Genomic DNA, 15,055 nt, shown 5'->3' with positions numbered 1-15,055 from the left:
GGGTTATTGCAGGGTTAACCTGGGTTGCTGCTAGGTTTAAAAACAGCAAGGGTGACCCGGCAATCCAACCCAGGTAACTTGCAGGGTTTAACAAGGGAACGACCCGTGAAACCCTGCAGTGTTAACGGGTAACCCAGGTCTGACCCGTTTACAACATGGGGACTCCCAGGTTTCTCAGCGTTTGGAGAAGATGCCATCTGCCAGCGCAGGGGGAATTGTTCCACTACACCCATGTGCAGTGTGAATAGTGCCGATCCGGGAATAACTCGGATCGGCACTGCACTGGAAAAGGAGTCTGTCCCGGGTCTGGCCCGTTTTGGAATGGGTCAGATCTGGGACTTAGGTGGAAAAACAGTATAAGAGATATAAAAGGGGAAAATGCAAGTTTCCTTAATTCTCTAATAAGCATTAATTTCAAAACTTTTTTTAACAGCAAAACGGAATAATACAGTACAAACTTGTCATAAACAGCTACACCAGTATTGAGTATATAAAACAAATACTATTTAAGACTACTGGTTATCTGTTTATAGTGGAAATAGTTTCAGATTTCAAAGTCTAAAGCTGGGTACACACTATACGATGTATTGTAAGATATATGGTCCCAACGCGGATCGGAACTATATATCATATGATACATATCGTGTATTGTGTATTAGGGGTGAGCGGGTTCGGATTTCTGAAATCCGAACCCCCCCGAGCTCCCCCGATCCGAGGCCGATCCGAGTCAGGCTCGACTTTTCCCGCCTGACTCGGATCTGAAATCGAGGCAAAACGTCATCATCCCGCCTTCCGGGTCTCGCGGGTTTTGGATCCTATATAAGGGACCCGCATCGGCGCAATTTTCTCACTCAGCTGTGGACAGTGAAGAGGGAGGGTGGGAGTTAGGGCTGGCTGGGCTGTGTAGTGTAGTGTAGTGCAGAGTAGTGTTTTGCTGTGCTGTGCTGTGCTGTGCTGCGCTGTGCTGCTGTTGTCCATAGGGGCTGTGTCCACTACTTCAAAGTCCATAGGGGCTGGCTGTGTTGTGCTGTGCTGCTGTTGTCCATAGGGGCTGTGTCCACTACTTCAAAGTCCATAGGGGCTGGCTGGACTGTGTTGTGCAGTCAGTTGTCCATAGGGGCTGTGTCCACTCCAAAGTCCTGAGCAGTGTCCCAGTCCTAAAGGGGTGCTGTAGTGTTGGCCAGGGGGTGCTCTGTCCGTCAGGGGTGCTCCCCCCAAGTGCTAAAAAAATATATATTTTTTCTGTGTTTGTGAATTGTGTGCGCAGTAGCTGCACGTGCATCAAAAAAGTAGTGCCAAGCATGCGCCTGTGTCATAAGTAAAGGGCCGGCTGGCTTGACCGTTAAAGGGTGCTGTAACCCCCAAAGGGCACTCCAAACAAAATAAAAAAATATTTTCTGTGTTTGTGAATTGTGTGCGCAGTAGCCGCACGTGCATCAACAAAGTAGTGCCAAGCGTGCGCCTGTGTCATAAGTAAATGGCCGGCTGGCTTCACCGTTAAAGGGTGCTGTAACCCCCAAAGTACACTCCAAAGCAAATAAAAAAATATTTTCTGTGTTTGTGAATTGTGTGCGCAGTAGCTGCACGTGCATCAACAAAGTAGTGCCAAGCGTGCGCCTGTGTCATAAGTAAAGGGCCGGCTGGCTTGACCGTTAAAGGGTGCTGTAACCCCCAAAGTACACTCCAAAGCAAATAAAAAAATATTTTCTGTGTTTGTGAATTGTGTGCGCAGTAGCCGCACGTGCATCAACAAAGTAGTGCCAAGCGTGCGCCTGTGTCATAAGTAAAGGGCCGGCTGGCTTGACCGTTAAAGGGTGCTGTAACCCCCAAAGTACACTCCAAACCAAATAAAAAAATATTTTCTGTGTTTGTGAATTGTATGCGCAGTAGCCGCACGTGCATCAACAAAGTAGTGCCAAGCGTGCGCCTGTGTCATAAGTAAAGGGCTAGCTGGCTTGACCGTTAAAGGGTGCTGTAACCCCCAAAGTACACTCAAAACCAAATAAAAAAATATTTTCTGTGTTTGTGAATTGTGTGCACTGTAGCCGCACGTGCATCAACAAAGTAGTGCCAAACGTGCGCCTGTGTCATAAGTAAAGGGCTGGCTGGCTTGACCGTTAAAGGGTGCTGTAACCCCCAAAGTACACTCCAAACAAAATAAAAAAATATTTTTTGTGTTTGTGAATTGTGTGCACTGTAGCTGCACGTGCATCAACAAAGGAGCAGCACCAAGCGTGCGCCTGTGTCCCATAAGTAAGGAGCCGGCTGGCTCATTTCTTAAAGGGTGGTGTAACCCACAAAGTGCACTACTCTCCAGCAAAAATAAAAAAATATTTTCTGTGTTTGTGTGCGCCTTAGCCGCACGTATATGTCAATATAACATAAATGGAGGACCAAACTTTCTCCGATAAAAATAAAATAGGGAAAGATCAAGAACCACTTCCTCCTAGTGCTGTTGCTGCTGCTGGGAGTTGTTCATCATCCCAGAGAGGAAGTAGGAACACCACTACTTTTACTAAACAATTGACCCTCCAACAGTCCCTAGCGATGAGGATGAAGTACGACAGCAGTCATCCTGAAGCAAAATGTATAACTGAGGCCTTGACTGCTATGTTGGTGTTAGACATGCGTCCGGTATCCGCCATTAGTGCAGTGGGATTTAGACAATTGATGGAGATAGTGTGTCCCTGGTTCCAAATCCTGTCTAGATTCCACCTGCATCCTCAAAGCAGCAGCGACAAGCGTGCGTCTGTCTGTTAAAGGGTGGTGTAACCCTCAAAGTGCGCTCCACAAACAATAAAAAAATTCTTCTTTTTTTTTCTCTTTGTGAAATGTGTGGGCTGTAGCCGCACCTGCATCCTTAAAGCAGCAGCGACAAGCGTGCATCTATCTGTTAAAGGGTGGTGTAACCCTCAAAGTGCGCTCCACAAACAATAAAAAACAATTTTTTTATGTGTTTGTGACTTTTGTGCGATGTAGCCGCACGTGCATCAACACAGTAGCAGCGCCAAGCGTGCACCTGTGTCATAAGTCAAGGGCCGGTTTGGACATCTGGTCCGGACTGAAGGACGTGCCAACAATTTCTGACAAGTCTACTATCACTGCATATGATACTGTCCTCAAAGCAGCAGCGACAAGCGTGCGTCTGTCTGTTAAAGGGTGGTGTAACCCTCAAAGTGCTCTCCACAAACAATAAAAAAATTCTTCTTTTTTTTTCTGTCTTTGTGAATTGTGTGGGCTGTAGCCGCACTTGCATCCTCAAAGCAGCAGCGACAAGCATGCGTCTGTCTGTTAAAGGGTGGTGTAACCCTCAAAGTGTGCTCCACAAACAATAAAAAAATTATTCTTTTTTTTTCTGTCTTTGTGAAATGTGTGGGCTGTAGCCGCACCTGCATCCTTAAAGCAGCAGCGACAAGCGTGCGTCTGTCTGTTAAAGGGTGGTGACACCCTCAAAGTGTTCTTCACAAACAATAAAAATATTCTTCTTTTTTTTTCTGTCTTTGTGAATTGTGTGGGCTGTAGCCGCACCTGCATCCTCAAAGCAGCAGCGACAAGCGTGCGTCTGTCAAAGGATTACATCGGTGACAGCATCCAAGTAGGCATGTCAGACAGTCCGTACCTGTACTGGCAGGAAAAAGAAGCAATTTGGAGGTCCCTGTACAAACTGGCTCTATTTTACCTGAGTTGCCCCCCCTACAGTGTGTACTCCGAAAGAGTGTTTAGTGCAGCCGGGAACCTTGTCAGCGAAAGGCGTAGGAGGTTGCTTTCACAAAATGTGGAGAAGATGATGTTCATAAAATGAATTATCAACTCTTCCAGGGAGACCAGCCTCCATAACGTACAGAGGGACCTGTGGTTGTGGATTCCAGCGGGGACGAATTAATACTCTGTGAGGATGAGGATGTACCCAACACTGAAGAGGGTGAGGAATCGGTGGATGAGGAGGATGAGGACGACATCTTGCCTCCGTAGAGCCAGTTTGTGCAGGGACAGATTAATTGCCAGCTTGTTTTGTGGTGGCCCAAACGAACCAATCATTTCAGCCACAGTCGGGTGGCAGACCCTGGCGCTGAAATGTTTGGTTTGTTAAAGTGTGCATGTCCTGTTTATACAACATAAGGGTGGGTGGGAGGGCCCAAGGACAAATCCATCTTGCACCTCTTTTTTTTCTTTGAATTATGTACTGTTTGGGGCCTAGTTTTTCAAACTGCCATCCTGTCTGCCACTGCAGTGTCACTCCTAGATGGACCACGTGTTTGTGCCGCCCACTCGTATCTCTTAGCATAGTCATCCAGCTACCTCGGTGCAACCTTTTGGATATAAAAACACTATTGTGAGGTGTGAGGTGTTCAGAATAGACTGGAAATGAGTGGAAATTAAGGCTATTGAGGTTAATAATAGCATAGGAGCAGAAAAACACACAAATTCTGTGATTTTAGCTGTTTTTATGCTTTTTTAAAAAAAAATACAGATCCAAAACACAAAACCCAGAACCCAAAACACGGAAGGGTGGTTTTGGCAAAACCAATCCAGATCCAAAACACGAAGAAAGATCCAGATCCAAAACCAAAACATGAAAAGTGGCCGGTGCACACCCCTATTGCGTATGTCCGATCCGTCATTCCCAATGGTCGTTCATCGCATCGTTCTATCTGCTGTCCTACATGGGAGATGGAACGATACAATGAATAACGCTGTGCTGTCACATGCAGCATGTAGCGATATATTGTGCCGTTCTACACCAGATTGTGCAGTGTGTACGGCGCGTGAGATGTGTCATTACATTGCTCATTACATCATTGGGTAACATCGTCGTTCAGGTATGTACCAAGCTTAACTATTCAGCTTAATCCAAAGCTCATTTACTCACAATAGCAGACCATGGTAATTGACTTCACTTAGCTTCTACTATATCTATGTGATCACAGGTTTAGGGAAATTAGTCTAATTTAGCTTTTAGTCTGTAAAGATTTATCAGTTGTAATAGCAGTTTATGTACATGTACGTGTATATAAGGCAGCAGCTTTTGACTAATATATATATTTTTTGGCCCAGCTAGAAGGTAAGAGCAAAAAAAAGCATTATAAGCAGAAAAACTTAAAGCCTTGCACAAAAGTACCATACTCACCTCTATGGGGAGCACCACTCTGTGATATTGTGTTACGCACAAATCAGCACTTCCTAACGGTGTGTAGTCAAGAAGCCGGCGGGCGAAATGCATTTCCGCCGGCTTCCCAACTGTAGAATCCCGGCATGGAAGTAATGATAGGCATTGAAATCCCGACGCCTATCATTATCTACCCACCGAAATCCCGAACGAAGGTAAGCCAGGCATTGCGAGCAGAAAGCCACGGGGGGGTGGTTTAGGTTTAGGGGCTCCCTGGGGGACTTAGGGTTAGGCTAGGGGAACGGGGGGTTAGGTTTAGGTTTAGGGGCTCCCTGGGGGACTTAGGGTTAGGCTAGGGGAACGGGGGGTGGTTTAGGTTTAGGGGCTCCTTGGGGGACTTAGGGTTAGGCTAGGGGAACGGGGGGTTAGGTTTAGGCACCCCTGCGGGGAGGTTAGGGATAGGCACTAGGGGGGAGATTAGGGTTAGGCACCCCTAAGGGAGGGTTAGGGGGGGAGAGGTAGGGATAGCGTACTTACCTGCCCTGTCGGGATCTGCACTGTTTGGGCTGCCGGCGTCCGGATTTCAACCGCCGGGCTTGCGTCCAGCGGTCATTCATACCGATCCCCTTTCTAACTAATGAAGCTTTTGCCAAAAGACCAAAGTAGATAAGATAGAGCAAAACTAGATTTGATTTTAGGAAAAAAGGTGAAGATAAATATAAACAGTCTTTCTCAATAAAAAAAAAATATATATATATTTGTATATTTCTTAGGAAACTGAATGGCTGTGTGATATCTCTTTGTATGTAACTGCAGCACCCAGACATTGAGAATAATATTAAGCGTGTGCAGTTCCTCACATGATCTGTATATATATATATATATATATATATTCTTCCTTTTTTTATTAATTAATAGATCTAAAAAGTAAACATACGACAAGAGATGGTGAAGCATTGAGTACTGCATAGCAGCAGTACAGGATACAAGACAATGCCTTATAAGATGTAGGAGTTGCCATGGATCCATTTAGAATATGGTGGAATTTGGGTGAGGTGGGCAAAAGGCATATGAAAAGCCTGAATAAATTGCAGCAATAGCAAAGATAGAAGATTCATATACTGTATAATTCTTATTTAAGGAATTGTGGTTGGAGACAGGCAACTGATTATATTTTCCATGTAGGGTAACTATACATCCAGATTTTCTAGCTTATATCACATATATAGCCAAATAGGAACGGCCATCTTTCCAACTTGCATAAAGCGAATTAGCTGACATCAGTGCAAGGTATGAAATGTCATTGTAATACATACATATCCCAAGCATACTTTTACTGTGATACATCTCATTTATAAGTAGCATTACTAGGTAAGGGGGTGGGCGGTGGCCATGTGGGCAGTATGGGGGCGTGATGGTGCAATCATGGCCTCGTCCACGGCTATATAATACCGCTATTACCAGAATTCTAAAATGGGAGCGTTAATATAACATGGTTCATCTGGGCAGGAAAACCTCTCTCAAACTCCATAGATGTGAGCAATAAATGAGCACAGGGTTTCCATCCAGTAATTGCCCGCTATGTGCGTACTGCAGATTATGCAAAGTTCTATAGAAACCTTAGTCTTAATTAATCTCCCCCTAAGAGTTACATTGTAGAAGTTTCAAGGTAACATGAGGCTCCTGTCACACTTTTGCTTTCTTTAAGGGATGGATCTACTTCTGGCAATCCAAAATGTGTGGTGCTCTTCAAACGGGATGTAGTCAGCATCCTGGCATGCGGGATGCCAAACCATCCCCAAACGGGATGTAGTCAGCATTCTGGCATGCGGGATGCCAAACCTTCCCCAAACGGGATGTAGTCAGCATCCTGGCTTGCGGGATGCCAACAATCTAAATACCTGCACCGAAATCCCAAAATCGTTGGGATCCCGGCACCGGTATCCTGACTGCTAGCATCCCAAAGGTAAGTATCGGCACTTAGGGGAGAGTTAGGGTTATAAAATGATAAACAGAGTGCTATTAAACTAAAATGTATATGTAAAAAAAGTTTAAATGTATGCCATAAAATAAATAAAAACAAGACTCAATGTTTATAGTCTTTTGATAGAATATATGTGGTTCCGGTGTGCTAGTTTATGCAGGATTCCAATTCTATGCCTGATGGAGATGGACATCTGTTGGGAGCTAGCTAACTGTCCCTAACTCCTACCTTCCAATGTTCAAACTTCTCCTCTCGGCTGGTCTCCTTGCACTCGGGCGTACACTTCCGGTACGGCGTTTCCAAACTTCTGGTTCCCGCTTGACGCTGACCAACGCGTTTCATGCTGTGATTCTTCGGCAAGGTTAGGTTTAGACATGGGGAGGGAGAGTTAGGGTAGATGTTAGGGCTAGTGCTAGCATACTTACCTATGGGTGTCAGGATTCTGACTGTCCGGATGCCGCTGTCAGTATTCTGACCAGCGGCATCTAGACCACCGGCAATCCATACCCAACCCCTTCAAACTAGCTTTCTAGCTACAATTGTAAAAAGAAAAATATATATCAGGACAAAGTACTCTCCCAACCAATCAGATTCTACTTAAAATTTATCTCACACATTCTAGAAGATAATAGCTAGAATCTGATTGGCTGCTATGGGCAACATCTCCACTTTCTAAAAACCCGCACTTTAGTAAATATACCTCTGAAAGTCTATCCTAATTACACTGTGTCCGTTAGGAAGCTCTCCCTGCATTATGTCTACCCCACACTGTAAAAGCAGTTAGTACCCCAGTGTACTTGGTAAATGAGGACTAGAATCCTTTTTAGAATGTTTAGAAGATTTAGTAAATCTACTCCTATAACTGATTACACAGACTTGCAGGCACCAGAGTCAGATTGCACCTACACCAGCACAGACTTCCAGCTACAGTGTGTTGGTATAATCTCAGTCACTATGTTAAGATCCCATCCTTATTAACACACCATTAGCCTCATAATATTAGGCCCTCATAGTACAGTACTCTATATCTTACTTTCTAGGGATGGACATCGAACATCAATGTATAGCAATAATAGATGTTCAGTAAGCAATGCTGTTTTCTTGGGGCAGGAGGGCAAAGGGAGCGTTGCATCAATAACAAGACTCTGATATTTCCCCTTTATCTGTGATTGTGGCCCTTTCTGAGACATAATGCCGCGGTTCAAGGGGATGGGGCCATGATGTACTGTCATAGTGATTCACTTCATCACACCTATGTCCCGCCTACTTCATGCCAGTAGTGGGCGGGATGCCGGAGACTTTTCTACCGGAATCCTGGGAATTTTCCCCATAATCGGGAGAGTAGACAATTATGAATTACGGAGCACCACAGCCAATTCCTGTAGGATCAGATTTGGGTGGACGCTGGACGCCACCAATCCATGATAATGTTATTACCTATGGCTAAAACTTAACCTGCCCTAGAGCAGTGCAACATCACAGTAAGATTCAGGTTAGAATCTAGTATAAAATGTAACAGAAATGGTTGGTACTGATTGCTGATTGATGAATTCATGCATACACATAATTATGCTGAACTACATTTATTGAAATTATTATTATTTTTTTTATAATACTGATGTTAATATTAATTATTTGTAATGCCGTAGAAATCAAGTAAAAAAAAAAATCTTATTTTCTGGATTTTTTTCCTTCAGCTTGTAATGTGATCTCACAGTCACCCAGTGGGAAATTCACCATGATCATCCCCCATCAACACAGAAACTGTAGCTTTTCTATAATATACCCAGTAATTATAAAAATATCTGACCTAACACTGGGCCACTTCAATGAGCTGCAGATAAAGGTAAGGACATTACCACTATGTGTACCCTGTTTGATTTGTGCTTACTGTATGATGCTAGTGGGATAGGCTGTGCAATCTGGTGCAGCGCTGTCATCAATGGGACAAAGAAGTCTTATAGTAAAATGTCCTTATTATGGTAGTTATTTATTTTTGTACCACATTGCACATAAGTCCACTAGATCTTAATGTAGAACATTGTACTTTACAGAATTATATAGGCACTATGAATTGTATTAGAAAATAGCATACAGTATGCACTATTGTTATACTCTCTCCAACGCTAATTATAAACGTGCATGGTATTCAAGGCACTACGTAAAAAGGGCATTTCCCCACAGACAGATTCTTTGGAATCATGCTATGTATATGATTTTGGAATGACAGTACACGGGCCCTCTATAAACAGTAGACAGTGTCCAGTCTACTCCACCACCTGCATGAGTTTCTTGAGATCTGAGCCCCATCTGTGTCACACCTGTTTGTCAGCCCCTCCCCTTTAGAATGTAAGCTCTTACGAGCAGGGCCTCTACCCTCTTGTGCTTCTTCTTACTTTACTTTCATCTACTTCTTACCCCCCCACCAGGGTACCTAACACTTGGTTGCTTACGCTCCGCTGCATATCTAGGTGTTATGGTCACTAATGTAGCAATGTATATTATCCATGTCCTTGTCCTATTGTGTACTGTAATCACTTGTCAAATTATTTGTTTATGTACTTTGTAAGGCGCTGCGGAACACTTGTGGCGCCATATAAATAAAGCATAATAATAATCAGAAGAACTGCACCCACAGCCAGCATCCAAACTTACTGTCTCAATTTATAACCATTTTCTAACCTAAAAACATCAGAATCAGACCTACCGATGTGAAAGATACTGGGTTCCTTGAATAATAATTACTTAAAAATCCCGACATTGAATGGTCTTTTTATCTACTAGAATATGTATGTACAGTCAGGTGCATAAATATTGGGACATTGACATAATTTTCATATTTTGGCCTCTATTCACCACCACAATGGATTTGAAATGAAACAAACTAGATGTGCTTTAACTGCAGACTTTCAGATTTAATTTGAGGGTAATTACATCCAAATCAGGTGAACGGTGTAGGAATTACAACGGTTTCTATATGTGCCTCCCACTTTTTAAGAGGCCAAAAGTAATGGGACTATCAACTCAAAAGCTATTTCATGGACAGGTGTGGGCTATTCCCTCATTATTTCATTATCAATTAAGCAGGTAAAAGGTCTGGAGTTGATTCTAGGTGTGACATTTGCATTTGGAATCAGTTGCTGTCGAATCTCAATATGAGATCCAAAGAGCTGTCACTATCAGTGAAGCAAGCCATCATTAGGCTGAAAAATCAAAACAAACCCATCAGAGAGATAGCAAAAACATTAGGTGTGGCCAAATCAACTGTTTGGAACATTCTTAAAAAGAAAGAATGCATCGGAGAGCTCAGCAACACCAAAAGACCCGGAAGACCACACACAACAACTGTGGTGGATGACAGAAGAATTATTTCCCTGGTAATGAAAAACCCCTTCACAACAGTTGGCCAAATCAAGATCACTCTCCAGGAGGTAGGTGTATATGTGTCAAAGTAAGAGAAGACTTCACAAGAGTGAATATAGAGGGTTCACCACAAGATGTAAACCATTGGTGAGCCACAAAAACAGGAAGACCAGATTAGTTTGCCAAACAACATCTAAAAAAGCCATTACAGTTCTGGAACAACATCCTATGGACAGATGAGACAAACATCAACTTGTACCAGAGTGATGGGAAGAGAAGAGTATGGAGAAGGAAAGGAACTGCTCATGATGCAAAATATACCACCTCATCAGTGAAGTATGGTGGTGGTAGTGTCATGGCGTGGGTATGTATGGCTGCCAATGGAACTGGTTCCCTAGTATTTATTGATGTTGTGACTGCTGACAAAAGCAGCAGAATGAATTCTGAAGTGTTTCGGGCAATATTATATGCTCATATTCAGTCAAATGCTTCAGAACTCATTGGACGGCGCTTCACAGTGCAGATGGACAATGACCTGAAGCATACTGCAAAAGCAACCAAAGAGTTTTTTAAGGCTAAAAAGTGGAATGTTATGCAATGGCCAAGTCAATCCCCTGACCTGAATCCGATTGAGCATGCATTTCACTTGATGAAGACAAAACTAAAGGGAAAATCCCCAAGAACAAGCAGGAACTGAAGACATTGCAGTAGAGGCCTGGCAAAGCATCACCAGGGATGAAACCCAGCGTCTGGTGATGTCTATGCATTCCAGACTTCAGGCTGTAATTGCCTGCAAAGGATTTGCAACAAAGTATTAAAAACTGAAAGTTAGTTTTAGGATTGTTTAGTTTGTCCCATTACTTTTGGCCCCTTAAAGAGTGGGAGGCACATATAGAAACCGTTGTAATTCCTACACCTTTCACCTGATTTGGATGTAATTACCCTCAAATTAAATCTGAAAGTCTGCAGTTAAAGCACATCTTGTTTGTTTCATTTCAAAGCCATTGTGGTGGTGAATAGAGGCCAAAATATGAAAATTCTGTCAGTGTCCCAATATTTATGCACCTGACTGTATGTAGTTGTGCCTTCCAGTTTTCATTCACCTGCCAGGTCCTTCCCCCAATTTGTAACCAACCCCTGTATGACCTAAATTTCCCACTATTTCTGACTTACACCCAACATAAAGACCCATGTGATCCTAGGAAGTAACTGATATGGGCCCTTCTCTGTTCTGATTGTAAAACAAAAACAAAAGGCCTCGGAAAAGAGCCTAGGATTTCTAATGGATGGTGGATGGTCTACCTCTGCCAACAAGTATTGTGTATCCCCCAAAGATTCCCAGCCTGAGGCAGATCTTTAATGCTTACATCTATCTAGTCCTCACTTTTTTTTTTTTTTTTTTTTGGGGGGGGGGGGGCAGCCTAACACTAGCACTTAGTGTACAGTGCAGTGGTTCCAATTAGTAGCTTCAAAAGTTCATTAAAATCAGGCAGTGCTGCAAAGTCCTGACCCTCTCTTAGTGCAGTTCAGTTACATATGGTGCAGTGTTTCTTGACTTCCCTGTAACCAATCATGAAGCTCCATTTCTGATGCTGCTATTAGCGCTGTATTGCATGCCAACCAATCATTGCTTAACTTGTGCTAGACAGATACAAGAATTGCAAATTACTTGTTGTGGTTCATTTAAAAATGTGCACCTAATACAATGTTAGTAAATGAGAAATTTTGTTATCAGTACATGCACTAAATAAATACATTACACACATTCCTCCTACAGAAGCCACCACCAAAAGGCTGCGGTGGAGCTGGAGACTTTGTGGAACTGTTGGGAGGTGCTGGTCTAGATCCGTCCAATATGTTCCCTCTGGCTGATCTCTGTCACTCATTCCATGGCTCCGGTAAGTGATACTTTGAACTAGGGGTGAGCGGGTTCGGTTTTACTCGGATTTACTCAGATCTTTAAACGGCATTTTATTGGCTATCGCCTATCATGTGTTTTGGATAGCCAATATAATAAATCCAAATTTACGGTAAAGTGGCGATAAGAACCGAGTAAATCCGAGTAAAACCGAGCCTGCACATGAACTAAACCTCATCATGGTAAAGGGACTTAAAATTAAAATATATCATTGTGAGAATATTGGGCCTGATTTACTACCGATCGCAACTGTGATTACGCACACAATCGGCCGATTGTTGCGTTCTGGGCATGCATACGCATCGCAGTGCACGTGCGCGAAGACTCCACTACAGATGTGTGTAAGGTAAAGGGGGCGTCCTTATGTTAGCATCGCGATTGCAATTGTTAGTATATCTTTGCAGTGAGACTGCATGCGTAATCGCTATTGCAAACGCAATAGCGATCCATACTGAATCTGGCTCATTGTACTTTATGCTTTTAATGGTGTTAGCTATTGGTCCAGCCCACAAAATGGCAGCCTCCACTAGGTATAATTGAAGGATACACTTTAATCTGTGAAGGAATGAAATACTCAGTTACATATGAAATGTCCCTAATATTTAGCACTGGCCCCACACGCATTTTTCTACAAACAATTTGTTTGATAAAACATCACCTGTGGTTTTTATCATTCAAATTCTTTGGGGCCTATTGATAAAGCCTCTCTGCGCCGTTAGTCATGCAGAAGCTTCAGCAAAATGATCAATAAATGAAGTAGAACAGAAAGGTTTGACAAATAGGCCCCTATGGCTGATGTCTCATTTTATCTGTGAGCTTCAAAATCTTCCTCTCCACACACTTTCCCCCCATAAAAAAGATCTCCATGTATACAGTAAAGGTAGCTATTCCATAGCTTGCAGTGCACAATACTCATGAACTCCTTGCTGTACCTTTAGCTACAATGTAAGCTGGCCATGCTCTGAACGATAATCTTTCAGATCAACTGACGAAAGACTGTTCTGAGTGACTGTCAATCAGTGTATGGCTCTGAATGATAATCATTCACAGCCTGAAAACAGCCGAGAAAGGGTCTGGATCAGTGGTGGATGTTACCTAAGGGCTACAGGGCTGCCTACACTCCCCTACAGTACAATCTGCTAACTCAGTGAGCCAGTTGCAGTCCACTTAAATACATGCGCCAATCCTGGTGCTTGCCAGATCCATTGTGCAGACGCCAGGACCCGGCCGCCTGGACCGTCTCCTCCTCTACTCCAACCTCGCCCAAACAAACACACACTCACTATTGTAAGACAAATACTGTACCCACATTGTATACCGCTTCTCTCTTATTTACAAGTTCATAGCTACATATCGAAATCAGTTTTGCTATTATTTTACATGGACCACAGCTGTCTGCTGAATGGTGCGCTCCCACACATGATCATTTTCCACCTCACTTGTATATATCATATGTGCCTAGCCCTTGACTCGCTTTCTAATGAAATGGTTAAATGGCTTTTCAGGGATTTAGGGCCTGATTTAGAGCCACTCGCTGTTTGCGAGGGCTCGCTCTGAATCAAGGCGGGGATTTTTTATTTTTTTGCGGCCTCCAAGCCGTTCGCTAAGCTGTGGGTGACCACCCACAACTTTTGCGAGTGGTCTGGCGATGGTCGCGATTATCGTGACCATCGGGCTTGCGAGGAGACCCTGTGGTAGAGTCTCAGCTCTCGCAAGCCCGAGTGGACTTCCTGCTCTAATAGACCAGGAAGTCCACTACTGACATCACGAGTGATATCAGTAGGGCAGCCCACAAATGGCAGGCATTCCTAAAGGAACGCCTGCGTTTGTGCAGCCACCCCCCCTCCCCGCCTACAAAACGGGGTGAGCTGTCAATCAACATCAATAGCTGCCCTGTCTTGTAGCGAGACCCGTTGCGACAGAGCTGCTGTCGCAGTACGGGTCTCACGCGTGCGCACACCAGAGGCGGTGCATGCACAGTCGGGGACCATCGACCCACTTGCGAGCGCTGTGCGCTCGCGAGTGGGTCTGAATCAGGCCCTTAGCTTGCAGATATTGTAAAAGTGTGTGTAAAATTGAAGTCATTTTATTTATGCTATTATGCAGAGATGAGCTACAGTTTATCTTATTATACTCCGCGGGTAAGATTTCTCACAGGTGATTCCAACTTCCTGCATCAGTGGTTGGCCCTTCTTCTGCACATGCGCAGGTATCAGAACACGCATGCATAAGCGGACATTGCCAGTAAATTGTTCAGATTGTAGTCCATAGGCTGCAAATACCATCTAAAGGAGAATAGTCCCTGTATATGTACACCACCATACTCCAACTAGGGAAGCCAATCCCGGGATCAGGATCAGTGGGATCCCAGGATTTAGGGCAAATAATGGCGGGATTTCAATCCTGGAATTGGTGCCTCCAATTCCGGGATTTCAGGATTAAAATGCTCGGTCTGGCGCGGCTTAGTTTTCTGATGCTGCCTGCAAGCCTCCTATGGCTGTGTGGCTGCATGTGACATCATAAAGGTTGCGCTGCGCAGCCACACACCAGCCCATGCCCTTGTACTGAGTCTGAGTGCTGTGGACGACCGTCAGTTATTATCTCAATCCCTGGTATCCTGGGAATTCCAGGATTGAGATTTTTTTCAATCCCGGGATTGAAAAGATGAGCCAGGATTGGCCTC

The 15,055-nt window shown here is 43.9% G+C and overlaps 1 protein-coding gene across 2 annotated transcripts in view; it reads left to right on the top strand.

The window, feature by feature from the left end:
• CRHBP (corticotropin releasing hormone binding protein) overlaps window positions 1-15,055 on the top strand; it is a 49,976-nt gene that overhangs the window by 33,003 nt on the left and 1,918 nt on the right. For both annotated transcript variants that reach the window (XM_088443678.1, XM_088443679.1), the window contains exons 5-6: window positions 8,789-8,937; window positions 12,232-12,352. In XM_088443678.1, the coding sequence (XP_088299804.1) occupies window positions 8,789-8,937; window positions 12,232-12,352 (270 nt within the window). The remainder of the gene's footprint in view (window positions 1-8,788; window positions 8,938-12,231; window positions 12,353-15,055) is intronic.

Source organism: Taudactylus pleione, unplaced genomic scaffold (genome assembly GCF_031769625.1).
Source record: "Taudactylus pleione unplaced genomic scaffold, aTauple2 ptg000333l, whole genome shotgun sequence".
Taxonomy (NCBI): Eukaryota; Metazoa; Chordata; class Amphibia; order Anura; family Myobatrachidae; genus Taudactylus; species Taudactylus pleione.
The sequence above is the reverse complement of the archived record's forward strand: the minus strand, read 5'-3'. Positions and strand labels throughout refer to the sequence as shown.